The sequence below is a fragment of the Haliotis asinina genome, chromosome 2 (assembly GCF_037392515.1).
Source record: "Haliotis asinina isolate JCU_RB_2024 chromosome 2, JCU_Hal_asi_v2, whole genome shotgun sequence".
In the NCBI taxonomy this organism is placed as follows: domain Eukaryota; kingdom Metazoa; phylum Mollusca; class Gastropoda; order Lepetellida; family Haliotidae; genus Haliotis; species Haliotis asinina.
The window spans coordinates 1,845,712-1,866,960 of NC_090281.1; the positions used below are offsets into that span (position 1 = coordinate 1,845,712).

The 21,249-nt window shown below is 41.9% G+C and overlaps 1 protein-coding gene across 1 annotated transcript; it reads left to right on the plus strand.

The window, feature by feature from the left end:
* The first annotated feature begins 2,080 nt into the window (after nt 1-2,080).
* Nucleotides 2,081-19,532, plus strand: LOC137272180 (galactoside alpha-(1,2)-fucosyltransferase 2-like). The gene is made up of 2 exons (XM_067804532.1): nt 2,081-2,132; nt 18,283-19,532. Exons 1-2 carry the CDS (start codon nt 2,093-2,095, stop codon nt 19,530-19,532), a joined length of 1,290 nt encoding a protein of 429 aa, XP_067660633.1. The 5' UTR covers nt 2,081-2,092.
* The last annotated feature ends 1,717 nt before the right edge of the window (nt 19,533-21,249 follow it).

The window sequence follows — 21,249 nt, forward strand, 5'->3', positions numbered from 1 at the left end:
GACGGGTGCTTCTTCCAACGACGCCATGTTTTGCTGCGTGCGTTTCCGCTCGCGACCGAAAAATCTCCGAAGATGGCCGAGCGTGTTTCCAGTATTACCGACATTGCTTCCGATAGGGCCGATGTGTTTCTGTTATTACCGCTAAACTACCGAGATCGCTGCAATTGTTTCGCGAGTGGGCAGCGTTTGTTTACGTTTGAGATGCAATTCCTTCAAATTTGCTGTAATTCCTTCAATTACTTAAGGGGGCCTGATGGTGTACTGCAGTATACTAACATGAACAGTTCGTGTCCTTGAACATCGCTGTCTTTGTACCCAGTCAATGCAGCAGTCTGCGACTGTGCGGTGAAGCGTAACGTCCACTTCTGTGCTGTAGGCGTTTGTTCACTGCAAACATGCAAGCTCAACCTTCTACGTCCCAGCCGGAGGTCCTGCGTTTCACCTGTTTTAATACTGTTTGCAGCCAGAAATTGCTATGTTTAATAGCACCTGGGAGTAGACAAAAGCTGAATGAGTTTCATGGGAATGGAAAATCTACAGGGGTACAACACCACAATAACAGTCCATAGTGGTGGGACCCAGTCACACCCTCGAGGGCAATAGTTCTTGGGGCCGAGGGGGACTATACAATGTCTGACCCGGAAAACAAAACACAAAGCCTGTAAAGAATAGACAGCGGCCATACACAGTGAATCGAACACCCGCTAGTCATTGAGTACAGTTATGGGCTGAGACATGTATGGGGATTGAGTATGTATATTACAACATTTTATCACCGTCTAACAATATATCTTTTCATGATATTTTAGCGGTGAGAGATTACACTTCAACTTTAATCACTGATTAGTCCATAGATGTTGGCACAACGGACATGTACTTAGTTGTTTTACTATTTTGAGCGTGACCAGCACTCCAAGATACAAATAGTAAAGATGTAGTTTGACTCCGGAGACAATCAGCATGTTAAAACTATGGCACATCTGGTCGTAAATATGCACTGCGCCAGTCATCCGTGGCGGTTTTTCCATTGTTGCTGCGATAGCGCCTACCAGTTATTTATAGAACAGTTGTATATGACATTTACCAGGCGCTGCTGACAGTCACAAAGACGAGTGTCTGGTGTCGGACGTGAAAAGGGGATTTGCATGCTTCTATTTTAATTAGTTTCAATTTAGCTTGTCAACAAAACGGTGTAGATCGGACTGGTGACCATAAACACCACATCATACTTGTTCTAACATGTTCCTGGAACAGTGCAGATTATATACCTGAGTACGGTTTATTGTTTCCACCCAAACAATCGACAGTTACCCCTGGTATATAAACCATAAAATGTTGCTACTGTTCACAACTTCCTGCTGTGGTTTACTTGTAGAAGTAGATAGGTGGAGAACCTGAAGACAGACTGTAACCTCTGCGACTCGTTTGATGCTATTGTATGTTCTGTAATACCATCAAGAAACCTGTACAATGTTCCATGTAAACTATTCCGTCATCACAGGCATAGTGTCCCGGCCTAAGCGTGGTAAAAGCTCTGTCCTGTTCTGTCGACTTACTCCCCCAACCCGAGACTCTTCATCGCCCTCCACCCTGACAACCAAACGAAACACATCAAGCGTAATGGACCTCATTTGTACGGTAGCACGCAGAGGGTCGCGACATTCAACATGACCTACCAGTTGTGTGCACAGTGTCGTCTGAACAGCAAACACTACCTGCAAAACAAAACCATACTTGCACAAACCCATGTATGATCGACTGCTTTCCACGAGTCCAATATTTATGCCATGACAACGCTCGGCCATCTTCCAACGAAGATCGAATATCAACCCGTATAATCCGCCCGGACCGTCTTAACCGAAGCGAGGACGCTACAGGTAGATGTACACCCGGAAACTTGTACAGGTGGACACCATAGCGGGATTAGTTTACACATTGTTGGGGACGCCTAAGGATATGTGTGGATGTGTGTCGATATCACGGTCCTATGTATGTGCTGTGTGGATTCGATTGTCTGACTGTTCAACGCAGGTAATTCCCCGTGGCTCCTTGATTAGGACCAAGCACATGGAGACAGGCATCAGTTGGCGAGATGACGAGACAGGGAGCCTACAAGATTGTTTCACTGAGAAGTAAGTTCGATCAGCCATTTCCTTCTTTAACTTATTTCCAGGGTCTACGTCACCACGCTCTTTGCAGTCTTTCCATTCAGTAATTGGTGTGTGCCGCGAAGACGTGTATCGGCGAGAGGAGGCGGAGGGTGGAGGGGCATGGAAGGGCTGTCCAGGAACGCGTTATTGTTATACCGGGTGAGAGTGCAAGGGTTGTGTATAAGATATACTGATTTTCGGGAGGATATGCTTCTCTCGTCACGAGTAAATGTGAAAGCGTGTTAGCGTTCTACTTGAGTAGACCTTTACGGGAATGGTACCGTGTGAGGGTCATGCAGAGATATGTTCATGTGGTTTTAGTGATGCAGCTACATGTGAACGTGTTTAAATATACAGGGAACTTGGATTGTGTTTAGGCCACATGACGGACATACGTGTCGCGTGTGTGAATGTGTACAAGTAGACGTATTGTTTGTGATCACGTTGAGCAGAATGGGGTATGTGAAATTTTGTTACTAGATATAGGTATGTAATGTGTTCAAGTAGATGTATTCACGAAATGTTAGTTCTCATAGATAGCGGTATGTGTATATATTCACACTGATTGGTTAGGTGAATATGTTCAGGTCACGGACAGATACGTCAAATGGTACAAGCACGACATGTCACGGATTTTGTAAACGGGCTGTTATTTTGTACCTAACGTGTTCACCCGAGCAACTGTCTTCCACCCCCACCTTAACCCCGCCCATTGTCACATACATCGTGTACGGCGAGAGATGTTGTCTCTTGTCAACAAACAACAAATCGGTCCCCACCAAAATATACAACCAATTGAACCGTGAAAGTACCCCTAGCACCACACGCCCGGCGTCTCGGCTGTTCAGTGTGACTATATTTTACTGCCCGCTCTGTATGCCACCTTTGTCAGTTGCTAAGTTACACGCATCAAACCTATCGGTGATCTGGTACAAATGCATTCATTTCCTCATTGTGTGACATAGCTGATTTGGTCCACGTCTATGGACTTTGGCAGCTAAGATGTTCACGTGTTTCTACTCTCTTCAGCTTTACATTTACACACAACACAGCCTCTAAATCAAAATAGTTTACTCTCGACTCCAATAGCGGTGGCACATGAATATAAACAAACACAGAAAGAAGAAAGTGGAAAATGACAGGAGTACGAGCGAAAAAGGCCTTTTCATCATAACCCTTTCCACATCCATGCAAAACAAGAAAAGAAACGCATTTCTGGCTTTTTTGGCAAGACTTTATGTAGGAGATCTGAACTTTCTTTCATGAGATTTTATTTTTTCGAAACTTTCCTTTTGCTGTTCACTAAATTAACCTGGGCTTAACACCACACGCTGCTAAGTTACGGTTGAATGACTAGGAAGGTACTTTTCAGCATCGAGGGTGAGAGGGAGAGATGTTATGCCAGAATGAAATAATCTAATGTTCATATAAAGGTTTTACATACAAATTTTTCTATCGAAATTCACCATATATCATATAAAAAGTTTAAAAATGAATTACGGCGGCTTTCAGCAAGTTTCATAAATCTTAAATGTTTTAATTATTTTTAAGATTTAAGCACCGCGTTGGGTGTTCGACTCACAACGTGTATTTATGTATGTATGTCTAAAACCTCAGTGTTCAGTGAACTGTTACCCTCCCCAATCACCATCAACGTGGTAGAAAGTAAATAACGTTGGTTGTTAGTTTGTCCACACGTCAGTTGAGATTTGTTGAAAACATGTTGCAATAACCGACTATTGCCTATTTGGGATTGCACTTGGGATTCAACCAAAAACAGCACTAGAATTTGTACTTTACTAAGAAAGTGTCATCCCAAATATGACATATGCTATGTTGTGTTATGACATTGAATGATAAATAGGTTACACGGATATCACATCCATGTGTTTGAGGATGGTTAATAATATCCTACCAAGGCTCTCTGAACACAGTGCGTATTATTCCTAATGCAGGATATTAACCGTCCCCAAAACACACTCGCGTGATAACCTACATATTCCAAATCAGTAAACGAATTTTGTCCTACTTTAATTGCACGATCATCTTTCATATTACCTTGCCAGGCGTCGGTTTAAACAAATGAACAATGTTTACTTTATGTCGGTGCGGTAACATTGGTATATGTCACCGCGTTATAAAAGAGGCGGTATAGAGAGAAAGCTCATGGAAGCAATATCACGTTTACTGTCCGTTTTTAGATATATTGTACCCTCAATACAAATAAAGGATTTCGTCACCGGGTCACGGTGAGTGGTAGTGTGATCCAGCCTTTTTCAGAGTAGCAGGTTCTGTAAATACCACAACGACAATGGAGGGTGGAATAAAACTAAACTCGAGGACAACACTTGAGGCGAGGAGATTTGCCCACCTTCGTTTTGTGGCTTTGTAGCTGTGACGATGATGATCATCATGATGAAGCAGTGATGGTGATATATACACTTTGAAGTTGTTCATGTTTGATGAATGTGACTAAAGAAAACGATTAGTGAGTGTGTGAGTGAGTGAGTTAATATTTAGCGCCACTTTAAGCAGTTTTCTGCAGTGGGTGTGTGAGGCCACCCAGTTGTCGACCAGTTGTAGCGCACTGACTGACGGAACAAGCAACAAGCCCAAAGGTGGTGAAGAGGCCTCACACCTACAACATCTTGCTGAACCACCCACCGATCCAGCAGTGATAAGCAACATTGTACCCTCTCCCTTCGGCATATATCATGCTTGACTGGGGCATTGTGAGTCGGTTGTTGCAATTGATTGCTCGTTGGCTGCCCAACATCTGTCCAGCTGTCGATAAGTGATGAGGTGTATGTTACGAAACAGCTAGCTGACAGATACCATCAGTATTACAACATACACTATGTTATAGCTATCATGGTGAACACTATCCGGTGTAATTAGTGGCCTCAAGGTCCAGTCACCCTCCCCACTTCCATTATCCCTGTTTATATTAAGGCCAGCAGTACTGGGAGCTGTGACCCCGCATTGTATACTACACGATACTCGCGACCTCTTATTTTCACATGAATAGACCACAGGGTACCCGCGGCCCTACACTTGCACACCCATACCCAACCGGGTACCTGTGATCTTTTACTTTCACACACATTCCCTACTGGGTACCCATAACCTCTTACATTCACACAAATAGATTGCAAGGTACCCGTGAACCCTTACTCTCAAACACATACCCTACAGGGTGCCCTTGATCTCTTACTTTCACACTCATACTCTACCCTATACCATTGACATCTTACTTTCACAATCATACCCTACTGGGTACTCATGATATCTTACATTCACAGTACATACCCTACCGAGTACCCATAACCTCTTACTTTTAGACATAAACTACTGGGTATCCATGAAACCTTACTTTCACACACATACACTATCGGGTACAGATGATCGCTTAATTTCACACACATTACTTGGGTATCCACGACCACGTATGTTAACACACATAGACTACCGGGTACCCACAACCCTATACTTTCACGCTCATACTCTACCGGGTACCCTTGATCTCTTACTTTCACACTCATACCCTACTGGGTACTCGTGATCTGTCACAGACATAGACTACTGGGTACCCGCGGTGTCTAACTTTCACACACATACCCTACAGGGTACCCGTGACGTCTAACGTGATTCTGGTTGTACAGAAGGTAACACTTATCCGGCTTTACAGAGGGTTACACCGGCATGGCTCTGCAGAGGGTTACACCGAACTGCCTGTACAGAGAAGCACATTGACCTACAGCTATAAAGACTTCCAACGACAAGGCTCCATGAAACCGCGCGCCTGGACTTACTATATGTCATGATACTTACTACATGTCTACTCTGTCCTGAGACATACTATGGACCTACTCACTCATGATACATTCCATGGGCCTATTCTATCATGATACATACCACGAGTCTACTCTATCATGATACAAACCATGGACTTACTCTATCATGATACATCCCATGGACCTACTGTATCATGATACATACCATGGACTTACTCTATCATGATACATACCATGGGCTTACTCTATCATGATACTTACCATGGAGCTACTCAATCATGATACATACCATGGGCTTACTCTATCATGATACATACCATGGACCTACTCTATCATGATACATACCATGGGCTTACTCTATCATCATACATACCATGGGCTTACTCTGTCATGATACATACCATGGGCTTACTCTATCATGATACATACCATGGACCTACTCTATCATGATACATACCATGGACTTACTCTATCATGATACATACCATGGGCTTACTCTGTCATGACACATACCATGGGCTTACTCTGTCATGATACATACCATGGACAAACTCTATCATGATACATACCATCGACCTACTCTATCATGATACATACCATAGGCCTACTCTATCATGATACATACCATGGGCTTACTCTATCATGATACATACCATGGGCTTACTCTGTCATGATACATACCATGAGCTTACTCTATCATGATACATACCATGGGCTTACTCTGTCATGATACTTCCCATGGACTTACTCTATCATGATACATACCATGGGATTACTCTGTCATGATACATACCATGGGCTTACTCTGTCATAACAAAATACCATGGACTTACTCTATCATGATACATACCAAGAGCTTACTCTGTCATGATAGATACAATGGCTTTACTCTGTCATGATACATACCATGGCCTTACTCTGTCATGATACACACCATGGGCATACTCTATCATGATACATACCATGGGCTTACTCTATCATGATACATACCATGGGCTTACTCTATCATCATACATACCATGGGCTTACTCTATCATGATACTTCCCATGGACTTACTCTATCATGATACATACCATGGGCTTACTCTGTCATGATACATACCATGGGCTTACTCTGTCATGATACATACCATGGACAAACTCTATCATGATACATACCATCGACCTACTCTATCATGATACATACCATGGGCCTACTCTATCATGATACATACCATGGGCCTACTCTATCATGATACATACCATGGGCTTACTCAATCATGATACATACCATGGGCTTACTCTGTCATGATACATACCATGAGCTTACTCTATCATGATACATACCATGGGCTTACTCTGTCATGATACTTCCCATGGACTTACTCTATCATGATACATACCATGGGATTACTCTGTCATGATACATACCATGGGCTTACTCTATCATAACAAAATACCATGGACTTACTCTATCATGATACATACCATGGGCTTACCCTGTCATGATGCTTCCCATGGACTTACTCTATCATGATACATACCATGGACTCACTCTGTCATGATACATACCATGGGCTTACTCTGTCATGATACATACCATGGGCTTACTCTATCATGATACAAACCATGGACTTACTCTGTCATGATACATACCATGGGCTTACTCTATCATGATACATACCATGGGCTTACTCTATCATGATACATACCATGGGCTTACTTTGTCATGATACATACCATATGCTTACTCTATCATGATACTTACCATGGGCTTACTCTATCATGATACTTACCATGGGCTTACTCTATCATGATACATACCATGGGCTTACTCTGTCATGATACATACCATGGGCTTACTCTATCATGATACATACCATGGGCTTACTCTATCATGATACATACCATGGGCTTACTCTGTCATGATACTTCCCATGGATTTACTCTATCATGATACATACCATGGACTTACTCTGTCATGATACATACCATGGGCTTACTCTATCATGATACATACCATGGGCTTACTCTGTCATGATACTTCCCATGGATTTACTCTATCATGATACATACCATGGACTTACTCTGTCATGATACATCCCATGGGCTTACTCTATCATGATACATACCATGGGCTTACTCTATCATGATACATACCATGGACTTACTCTGTCATGATACATACCATGGACAAACTCTATCATGATACATACCATGGGCTTACTCTATCATGATACATACCATGGGCTTACTTTGTCATGATACATACCATATGCTTACTCTATCATGATACTTACCATGGGCTAACTCTATCATGATACTTACCATGGGCTTACTCTATCATGATACATACCATGGGCTTACTCTATCATGATACATACCATGGGCTTACTCTATCATGATACATACCGTGGGCTTACACTATCATGATACATACCATGGGCTTACTCTATCATCATACATACCATGGGCTTACTCAGTCATGATACATACCATGGGCTTACTCTATCATGATACATACCATGGGCTTACTCTATCATGATACTTACCATGGGCTTACTCTATCATCATACATACCATGGGCTTACTCAGTCATGATACATACCATGGGCTTACTCTATCATGATACATACCATGAGCTTACTCTATCATGATACATACCATAGGCTTACTTTGTCATGATACATACCATGGACTTACTCTATCATGATACATACCATGGGCTTACTCTGTCATGATACATACCATGGGCTTACTCTATCATGATACATACCATGGGCGTACTCTATCATGATACATACCATGGGCTTACTCTGTCATGATACATACCATGGGCTTACTCTATCATGATACATACCATGGGCGTACTCTATCATGATACATACCATGGCCTTACTCTATCATGATACTTACCATGGGCTTACTCTGTCATGATACATACCATTGGCTTACTCTATCATGATACATACCATGGGCTTACTCTGTCATGATACATACCATGGGCTTACTCTATCATGATACATAAGATGGCTTACTCTATCATGATACATACCATGGGCTTACTCTGTCATGATACATACCATGGGCTTACTCTGTCATAAACATATACCATGGACTTACTCTATCATGATACATACCATGGGCATACTCAATCATGATACATACCATGGGCTTACTCTGTCATGATACATACCATGGGCTTACTCTATCATGATACATAAAATAGACTTACTCTGTCATGATACATACCATGGGCTTACTCTATCATGATACTTACCATGGGCTTACTGTGTCATGATACATACCATGGACTTACTCTGTCATGATACATACCATGGGCTTACTCTATCATGATACATACCATGGACAAACTCTATCATGATACATACCATGGGCTTACTCTGTCATGATACATACCATGGGCTTACTCTATTATGATACTTACCATGGGCTTACTCTATCATGATACATACCATGGGCTTACTCTATCATAATACATACCATGGGCTTACTCTATCATGATACATACCATGGGCTTACTCTGTCATGATACATACCATGGGCCTACTCTATCATGATACATACCATGGGCTTACTCTGTCAGGATACATACCATGGGCTTACTCTGTCATGATACATACCATGGGCTTACTCTATCATGATTCATGGCATTGACCTACACTGTCATGATTGACAGCAGCACTGATGTATATTATTGGACAAAGAACATTCCAAAGGCTGTGTTGTTTTGAAGAAAATCAATTTGTTGAGTGCTGGCGTGATGTTTCAATCAACGGCCTAGCTCAATCCATGAGTTTCAGCTGTGGTACATTTTGTAGATTTAGTAGCAGATGTAACTTGTACGAAAAGTCCGTGTTATTAACAGAATAACACGTCGATGTGAAGTAACATTTACAGCTGACAGCTCAGCGAATTGGTTTACGTTTCTGGCACACGTTTACTTCTAAAAAGGTTTATTTCCTGCTACTATAGGTTATTCGTCATGCCAATAGTTCTAACACATCGCCTAGCAGACATACGGGTAGATATTCTATACTAACACGTCACTGACATAGCTGACATAGGGTAGATATTGTGTACTAGCACATCACCGTGCTAACCCTACGGGTAGATGTTGCATACTAACTCATGACCTGGTGACCAATGGGTAGATATTGCATACTAAAACATCGCCTAGGTGACATACGGTTAGATATTGCATCCTAACGTCTACAGATATACGGGCAGATGCTCTGCAGTGGCTAGTGTATTGAGGAATCGATGGGTAAAGGTCTGACTGCTGCACTGACTTTTTGAGGAGACGTACAGCCCGAGGATCCATCTGACAATCAGATAGGGCAAGGTGTGCCAAGTCAACTGTTATTATCCTATGTTTAATGAGACTATAATGATGCTAAAATAAACCATATTCACAGCAATGTATACATTTTTGATCGGTTGTGTGGATAAGGAATATAATGTAGAAGATTTAGAATTTATGATTAGGATCGTGCCTGCAGCGACCTCTCCACAAACTCAATAATGACAATAACTATTGATCACCATTCTGGCAAACCAGCAAGACATCCCCAGGGACAATAGAATACTTTCATCTTGTCGTCAGATGTTGTAGTGTTCAGGTCGGTAAAGTTTCCAAATTTCTACCAAGTCAAACACACATATGCATACACACACGCACACACGCACACACGCACGCATACGCAAAGACACATCTAGACCTCCGACAGGTCCCACTAACTACCACACATAAGTTATATGATTCTATAAACTCACTAACCAAACAGCAATATTTAAGGTCATATTTGAAAATGAAACAGGGCCATTGAGCGCCAGGTGACCATATACCATGTTGAAGTACGCGACGCGCGTCAACAGAGGTCGTAAAGACATGTTTGTTGTTACAAGGAATGGTTCACTGTTGAAATGAACACATCTCGATTCAGCCGCGATATTCTGGTGCCATCGCTAGTGCGAGTCTATAACACTGTCTCCGAGTATGAACAGTTTGTAAACATGTGAGTGAACATCAAGATTAAAGTACATGAGTGAGTTAAAGGTCACATGTAACCAAAAAGTCAAACATAATTAAAACACAGTTATCACTTGCTCATGATATATAAAATGCACTGGTGATTGTGAAAAAAAACAACAAAAACAAATAAACAACATTGTGAGCGTATAATCGCAGATCAAAAGGGCAATAGTGTGTTATTGGGTTTACCTCCATCGAAACGAAGCAGCCGCGATACCGATACCCAGTCAGGGCCGTTGGGTGTGCACCCATGTGTGACGACGCCTTGTTATTGGCCACTGGTTTATTAGCCGATACGCTTAGCCGGCTCTTTGTTTATGGCGTATAATAGGTGTTAATTTCAAATTGCAAATGGTCAGTAATTGAAGTTTTCGCGTAGCATAGTGTCATTGACAGACAGGCAGGCAGACAGGCAGACAGACAGACAGGCAGACAGACATATAGGTATCAATAAACCAGACATTGAATTTTCTCTCTGTCAGAATCTGCTTATCACAATCAACACGTGTTTTTATGTAACGAGTAGATTATTAACTTGTATCCATACACAACCAAGATTAGACTACTGCTCACGGCCTCAAACTCCGCGCAGGCTGACTGTTTCAAGCTCCACGAACCTACTCACTACGTATGTGTTATGAGCGCAGCACAGCATTGATGTTGAAACCACTTTTATCCCCAGCGCTGGGGGAAAATTAGTGAATCGTTTGAACTCCGATTTCACGGGCTTTTTTATCGTGCTATTCTCCAACTTTATAGGTTGAACTGGCAATTGTGATGATTAGTTTCGGTAAGTGCATACCGAAAGTTATCAGAATCTGCAAAGTTGTGTTTTACGTTGCATGTGACCTTCAAGATTTTATGGGAAATATTGCAGTCATATCGTGAGTGAGTTATCATTTAACGTCACGTCGGCAATATTGCAGCCATATTGTGACGAGAACATACGTGACATAAAAAGGAATATATAGGCATATTATGAAGAACCTGTCGACGAAGGACAGTAAAACCACTAGACTATCACAGTTAGTATTTAAAACTAGCGTAGAAACTTAAACGCTAATATTATCACTATTTGGACAGTACAATATAAAAACAGGCCATAGATCGCCAACTACCGAAGGTAGATCACCATACTAGGGACCATGGGGACTTACAGTACCTCAGCTACCTGCATGGTTCCTAGTTGGATTTACACCATCCCCTCAGCTGCTGGCGACTGTATGCAAGATTAGCCACAATCTAAAATTACACATATTCTACGACTAAAAAAGTGAAAGATTAAATCTGACTTCAACTGTTTGGCACTTACGTACCCTCTCAGGAGGACAATAATTTTACGGTACTTCAACCCCCTTCGAGGATACAGCCACTAACAATCTTGGTTGCTAATTCAACTTCCAATCATAAAAAGTTATCTATTTACAAGTCATGTAACAAGTCTAATTCCTTTAAAAAAGTCATATCGTGATGAGAACATATTTGACATTGAAACGGACTATGCCCCTTAGTGTTAAAAACTGGCAGACAATATCATCGCATTTACTTCGTGGGAATTACTAAGGTATTGTATTTCAGTGATTATTGCAATAAACTCGGGATGTTTAGCTGAAACCAGTGTGATGAAGGGTGGTCTTATAGCAATCGTCGTACAGGAGTAGACAAGTATGCGAGTATGACAATAGTGTCGTGTTGAGATGTCATGACGTGTTACTTGCTGAGCTTACTGAACACTACAGCACTATCGTCAAGGTGAATGTGGAATCGTCATCATTGCGGATCTGGGCATAGCTAGGGGGCCTACTCTGAAGAATGTCATGGACTAGCAGGAGTGGTAAAACGTTCTTAGTTGAATGTTCGTGCGTTAGACATGCGTATAGAGGTTTTCCCAGGTGGCAAGGTCACCTACCTCCCACATGTGTGTGGGAACTTTGTACATAACACACCCGTGCAGATAGGATCACACTACCATCATTGCATATTACCGCCCCATTGCATATTAGTTAGTATGTTATTATTATTGATTATCCCACAGAGCAGACATGCAATGTACGTTTAGCAGGGTGGTGGATATAACCACCAGTTGTAACCACATAAATACCATCCTCTCATAATCCCCTCCCACAGCTTCATCATATCCATAAATTATGTATATATATATATATATATATATATATATTGTCATACATATTGTCATTGTCATTATTTCATGCTATTTTGTGTTGTCCTTGTCTACAGTTGTATGTTAACCACTAACATCTTCAATCTTCAATACCCTTAGCAGCCTCTGATGTCTCCAGCTTCACCTGGACTTCCCCTTCTATATTTTTAGAAACTTCCGCCACCTGACATAACATTCTAGCATCTGACTTCCTTTGACACCTGTCAGATGCTACCTGTCTTTTGATTGGCCTTTTGGTCTTCTTGTCTAACTTCCTTCCTCACCTGCCCTCCTCATGCATTCTGCATGAACTCTTACAGGAGGGAGGTTCTCTCTTTCCAGGTGAGGAAGATTTCAGTATCCTTATCTCTATATACATTGTTCTGCAAACAAACATTATTCAGTAAAAGGGTATCTCACTGCTTCATAATTGTAAAAACATATTAAATTACAATATTATTTCATTCATTATCTAAATATTTGCCAGTTATTGTAACTCTGACTGACCACATGGTCTCCAACCATGTACTTCACCACTTTTAAAATCATTTGGCTTAAATGACGCATTCTGCATGAACTCGTACAGACGGGAGGTTCTCTCTTTTCAGCCTTCCTCCCAACTTTGACACTGCAATAAATTTCATCACTCATCTAGCACTGTGCTTGTTGTGACTAGCAGCCCAGTGGCTGGACATTATACACCACACCCGGCTACAAAAAGGCGCCCAACGTGGGGCTGCTGGTCCAGTCAACAACATCATTTCACAGTGAGAAGAGGCAGTTCACCATTCATCTCATATCATTCTTCAAGAGTTCATGCAGTTTCAAGAATAAACCCAAAACGTTCCTGGATGGACTTTACTTCATTTGGTCCAATTGTGTGAGGTGTTTTGGACTTGCAAGTTGGTTCTTTCACAGCTTGTGACTTCAACATTTTTGTGTTTATCATTCAGGACTGTTTTGACAGAACCTTAAAGCAGATACCATAAACATTTATATATCTTCCAGATTGCAATATCACAATTGCAGCATTATCATGTGATATTTATATTATATATTCACATTATTTGGGAATTTCTTATCACTGATTTTATAGATTATTGACTTTTGCACAATTCTATCTCTACAACACTTCTATGTTTACCATGTTATCTAAATATATTATAGTTATTCTTATTCATCTCAACCTCATTACCATTATCAAAGTTGTTCCAGTAATATCATTTAAGAGTTCATTTCTATTCAAAATTTCTCCACTGTTTACTATAAACTGTAGCTGGTAATTATTTCACTTTGATCCTAAATGTATTTTCTAAATCAAACTACAGTTAACCTAAATAGTTCAATTTCAAATTCTAAAGTATTGTTTTCATTTTTGCAATTTTATACCTGTGTTGACACCCTTCCTACACACCCTATTAGTATCAAACTCTATCCTTAATACTTCCTTTTTCCTAGCTGTTTCTGAGTATGTGCAAGGAATGCTGATGCAGACGCTTTGTCCAGGAGTCCATGGACATACAAACTGTTTCTGCTGTTTGTAATGGTCAACTTATCTCATCATGCGCTGTGGAGACACTCTCTCTCAATCAGGAGGTGAGGTGTTGCATGTTGGCGGTTGATGGTATGGCACCCTCTGATGTTGCTAACCAACGGATGAAAATATATCAGCAAGCTGATCCCTCAATCTGCTCGATTTTGGACTTCATCCGTATTGGTACACGGCCTAAGAAGGAGGCTCTCAAATCCATGGGCCGAGACACTGCAGCCATTCTCCGGCAGTGGGATTCACTCACTGTGAAAGATGGCCTTCTCCACAGGCAACTTACAGATGTTGGAGTACCCTACTATCAAGTGATTGTTCCTCAATCCAAAAGAGATGAGGCTATTACTCATCTACATGATGATATGGGACATCTTGGTAGGGACAGGACCGTGGCACTTCTTTGGACTCGGTTTTATTGGCCAGAAATGATAACAGATGTGGAGAAACGGATTCGTGCCTGCCAGAGGTGTATTCTACTTAAAGCTCCTAACCAAACTGAGCGTGCACCATTAGTAAACATCAAAACCTCTCAGCCTATGGAGTTAGTGTGCACTGACTATCTCAGCTTGTAGCCCTCCTCTGGTGGTTTTGAGAATGTCCTCGTCATTACGGACCATTTCACCAAATGTTGTTGCCGTTCCAACCTGCAACCAAACGGCCCGTACTACAGCCAATATACTGTTTGATCACTTCATTGTGCACTATGGCATTCCAGAGAAGTTGCACTCTGATCAGGGCCAGAGCGTTGAAAGTGACATCATCAAACAGTTGTGCAACATATTGGGCATTCTCAAAACACGAACCACGAACCATGGGTAATGGTGTATGTGAGCGGTTTAATCGGACGCTCCTGGGGATGTTCGGCACTCATGAGGAACAGCAAAAGGCAAAGTGGAAAGAACATATTTCTCACTTAGTACATGCCTACAACTGTTCACTCCATGAGTCTACCGGGTTCACTCCCTACTTCCTCATGTTTGGCAGACATCCTAGGCTGTCAGTTGACGTCGCATTTGGTACATCACTAGCCAATATTTCATTACCAACTCACCAACACAGTTTGCCACTGATCTCGAGCGCAAATTACACACTGGATATGAACTTGCATCGGCCAACCTTGAAAGGGCACAGGCTAAACAGAGAAAAGGCTACAACCCTCAGGCACGTGGTGCCACTGTCAAGGTTAGTGAAATTGTATTGGATCGTAACGTCAACATACGTGGCCAATCTATGGGAAGATGAGTACTATGTAGTCGAGTCCCAACCTCATGCCGACATCCCTGTGTTTAAAGTCTGCAAGGAAGGGACCAGAGAATGCCGTATACTTCATCGGAATCTGTTCCTTCCCAGTGGAACAGATGGCCAACCCATACCCAGGCCAAGGTGCTAAACAATCAGACGTTTAATGCCATCTTCTGGCGATCGTAACGACACTAGTGCCGATGACACATTGGAAATCTCAATGACCGTCATGGATCTTGAAAATACTATCGGTACAGTATCGGTACCATCCCCTGTGTCGCAGCTGCCTTCAGTCAGCTCACCATCAGCAAGTAGTTCACATGTACCTACACCATCCTCACGAGCACAAGCTGTGTCAACTAGTCGTACACCTGGCTCAGTATCATCCGTTCCCCAGCCATTGCCTCGCCGAGTCGGTTGTAACCGCGCAAAGCTAAATGGATGACGGGTGGACAGTTTGTTGTATAACAAAGTGTTTTGGTGTGAGGGTACCCCATCAGTGTCACTTTTGAATGGCCATTTCCCCAAGTAGGGTTGTATGTAGCAGGGTGGTGGATATAACCACTAGTTGTAACCACATAAATACCATCCTCTCATAGTCAGAGACAAGTTTTGATTTTCTCATGTCAATGGCGAACGAAAGCATATCAATGTCCTTAAAATTCCGACATATGACATGAACGGAAGCTTATCAATATCCTTAACGTGAGTGTATCAATGTCCTTAAGATTCCGACATCAGCGTGTCACAGGCGTGCTCAATCGGAGGACCAGAAGGTGAGAGATTGAAGATGATCATAAAATGATCCGACAATTGTATGTCTTCAACAGAGACACGTTTTATCAACTCGCGGTCACTCCTTGTAGCCACCCACAATGACGTGGTCATTTTATGTGTAGGAAACATTTACATGTTGAACAATATCTGGGAATAAGGCAGTTCTTATTCCCCGTTTACGAAATAAACAAAGCGTCAAAAGAATTGTGTCGGAATGGTCTGACTGGTACTCCGTACGGACGTCTTTGTCCCTCAACAATCATCCAACCAACTGGCAGCGTTCAACTCATTAACGCTGTCGTCAGCTATAGCCACGAAATACACGGGATATTTCAACCCACCAATAGCGACGGGTGCATTCGGGCGCGCTGACCCACGTTACAAACGAAATCATCAGTTTCCTTCTCTTCAATACCATATATAAGTGGCTGTCAAGAAAAGAAGTTATATCCTGAATCTTGTTAGCATTTGTAGGAGGGGATCTATAGCGACAAGCTGCCCTAAAAGTGACTTGGGATATGATATCAGCACGTCCATTAGTTCAAAGGAATCATACATAGATTGAAGTATCAATAACTTGTATTTTCAGTAATCTCCTGGGAATACCTGCCACTCCACCTCCAGGAGTATGCCTCCGAGAAACATGTAGCACTCTGTATCCGCTAGGAGGCATTTCACGCATTAGCGAGTCATCTCCCCTTTCTCTCAACCATGATTCAGTTATAAACAAAGCATCACAATTGTCGTCAATGATCATGTCAGCAATATCTAGAGTTTTATTACAGGGGTATTGGGCATTCTACAATGCCATTTCTGTTTTTGTTATGGATGTAAATAGATTAAGTTATCAAAGTTCACAGCCCTTCAACAAGGAATGTCATTATATTGCCTATGGCTACAAGAAAAAATGAGAATCCTTCATTGTTTCTTACACTCCAAAAGACAGGGGCACTTTTTACTTCTGACTGACATCTCTGGTACCCAGCAGGTCTGAGTTCACTAACAATAGAGTTTAAGTGTCTATTGCAGCTGAGGTTGAGAGTCATTGTTTGTGAAGACGGGTAGTCCTGGCTAGGGTAATCTGCCCTAGTGTGAGAGGTGTGAAATGTACACAAGTTTACATGAAGTATAACCGAAACAGTCAACACAGACAACATATTCAAAAGATAAAGTCCATCAAATGAAATATCACAAAGTCCTCATCATATTTCCAGGAGTACGTCCATGTTGCAATATCCAGTATCTGAAATTCATAACACCGGTGACAGTTGTCCAGATTTGCAGAGCTGGAACACCCATTTGGGTGAATGGATGAACGAGTGAGTGCAATAGGATAGCCTTAGCAACATTCGTAATCAACACCTGGCACAGACGACAATCCAGTTATGTTATTATTAAGCATGACACACGGAATATTAGCCAAGGACACAGCGTCACTGTTATTAACAGACGTACTCTACCTCCTTGCAGAGGCACATATTACACAAAACCACTCAATAAAATAATTAGTTCCACCGTGTCTCTTATCAACCATATATATAAAGAAGTGGTACGTCATTTTCTCGTCTCTGTTTCAGATTTCCTGATCCTGATTGTGTTCGCTGTATTCACTATCCTCATGGCTTACCAATGGCATCACGAGCTTCAAGTCTACCATATATTTGTCAACAGCTCAATGTCAAACCTTTATCAACCGTCTGCTGCTATACTAAACAAGACTCAGAATGTCATCTGGACAACAAGTGTCTTTCGAGCATCTTCTCCACGACAAGCATCAACAACTCCATCAACTCCACCTAATAGGCAGACAACCACTCCACCAGTCAGACACAACACCATAACGACCTCCTCAAAACATATACTCACTACACTAGCAACTCCCAGCACAAAAGGAGCTACAACCACAACTCCACGACCAGTATTAACCACTGCTCCTCCAAAACCAACACCTTTAACATGCAGAAACCCATTCAGGAATGAGTACATACAGAAGAAAGACTTCCTGTGCTGTAGACCCATTGGGAGACTCGGTAACATTATGTTTCTGTATGCATCGTCATATGGAATAGCAGCTGCTAACAACAGAACTCTCATTGTAGATAAGGACTTAAGTCTGACCAAATATTTCCAGCTTAATGCTCAAACAGTGGATGACTTCGGCTGTGTTGTTAGGGGTACGATGGGGATGGGTTCAAGGCAGGACTGTGCCTTTGACGAGCGTCTCATGAATATTACCGAAGGAAGAAACATATGTGTGGGAAGCTATTTACAATCCTACAAGTACTTCGAGCACGTTCAGGGCTCAATCAAGAAACAGTTCACCTTCAAGAAGGAAATCAATGACAAAGCAACTGGAATTATAAATGGTGCTATAAACACGTTCCATAAACGTAATGCGACCGTGAAGGACACCCGCCCAGTGTTGGTGGGCGTCCATGTGAGACGGGGCGATATGGTTAAACATAAATTTGGTTATGCAGTTGCAACGCCAGAATACTTAGGAAATGCCTCCAAGTATTACCGAGACAAATACCCCAACACGTTGTTCATTGTGTGTTCGAATGACATGGCGTGGACCAAGAAGCATTTTGTTGGTGATGACGTTTTTTACGTGGAAGGCAACACGTTTGACGTTGACATGGCGGTGTTGGTGAACTGTGACCACAGTTTGACTAGTGTGGGGTCGTTCGGATGGTGGGCGGGGTTCCTGACAGGGGGAGAGGTTGTGTATTATCAGTGGCCAGCCGTCGAGAACACTGCACTCCGGAGACACTTCTCGGCCAATTACACAGACTACTTCCTACCCTCGTGGATCGGGATGAAATAACTCACTTGATGTCTTTCATCTGTCTCTGTCCTGTTTCAATAATAGGACTCACATGTGGCTTTATACACATTCTGCAACAACTCCGAGTGTGCATGACTTAGCCAGAGTTGGGTGAGTCACACAATTCCAGATGACGACAGCACGCGTTGACTTGATGATGGCTTTATAAGGACGAGGGGCTGCGTTACCGTCCACCTGTGTCGATGCACCTGCTGGTGAGATGGTATGCGGGTAGTCGAAATTATCCCGCATCGTGTTATTGTGGTGCCTTCTAGCGACATAAGACACACATTGTTATTTCACGTCGTGCCTTATTTTATTAAAAAAAAACACACGGGTAGAGTTTGTACATACAGCTACCAGATCGGTGGCTCATTATCATGCACCACCTGTATGACACTGCGGATTATATTTCCGTTTGTGTATATTTCTGCCATAGTACAAATGCATTGCCCATAAGAAAATGAGAGACAGACAATTGCCTATGTGTATGTACGACACAGACAACTGAGTATTTTAAGTTGTTCACTGGTCACGAGGGGGACATGGGTTGACGTACCCACAACGTTTATTATCCCCAAGCACGAAGGGAACATAAACAAACATGGATGGTACTTCAACCCATGGGCTCAGACAGAGCAGTGAACAGCGTAATTATCTTACCGAACGCCTCAATGTTAATTTTGAACTGTTTGAAGCACAGGTATCGGATCGTACACCTGTCAACCTGTATGAATCAAACGATTCGAGTCTTGCATTTTTCTCCTTTTCCCGTAGGTATTATCTTAGTAAAATCGCCGCAGTGTAAATCCCCTTCTCACCATTCAAAGGAACCACACTTGAAAGTTTTGTCATAATACATTTACTGCAATGCGAGTAGTTAAGATACCTAGCGTTCACTACATGAACGCTATGCCGCACCTCCATAGGCCGCAATGGTGGAAATCCTTTGTCGCACTTTCGCGCACTCGTTACGACTATTGCGCACGAAAAACTTATATGAATGGCTTATTTGTACTTATACCTACATGTGCGCCCTAGTTTCGTTATCAAAATATTAAAAAAATAAATATTTGCATGCCATCAAACATCTCAGTCAATCGATCGCATTTGAGCGGCGCCATTTTCAATCACGTGACGCGAAGGGATTCCCTCCCTTAAAATAGCAACACACCTGTTCCAGACCTCGGTGCTTGTTTATAACAAATAATTAGATAATTAAAAGGATTGTGTGGAGACTTTCCTTCCCAATCAAGACTGACTGACCACCCAACCCTGACTGACCACCCAACCCTTTCAACAACTGTTTTGAAAGGAATTGCTCTGGAGTTTTCAATGCTTTCTACAATATTCATTATGTTGGATCATTGCTGCCACCATTACAGTGCATTAGTGTTTTTGTACTACTCCTAAAAGTTTGACTACAAATCATAGTTTACTAAAAAGACATATTGAATGTAGGAACTAAATAATTAATGAGTTATCGAAATAATTATCTCTAAATTCCATTTATGCTTTAAAAAATAAAAACAAAAAAAACGTTAACATTCCTCAGTTCACATTTCTACCGCCTTGAATATCACTTTTAATATTTCCATGTTGTGTTAGGTTTCAAGTACCCAACTTCAATCCTCGCTGCACATCTCTTCTTTTCCATATTAGCAAAAAAGTAGCAAAACAGTGTTTGTTATGTTTCAGTTATAAACAAATACCAAAA

What these genes read in the sequence shown, in the direction of transcription:
- LOC137272180 (XM_067804532.1), top strand. Translation starts at nt 2,093, where the DNA reads ATGACGAGACAGGGAGCCTACAAGATTGTTTCACTGAGAA. An exon ending in CAAGATTGTTTCACTGAGAA is followed by an intron (nt 2,133 to 18,282) that starts GTAAGTTCGATC and finishes TCTCTGTTTCAG; the next exon opens with ATTTCCTGATCCTGATTGTG.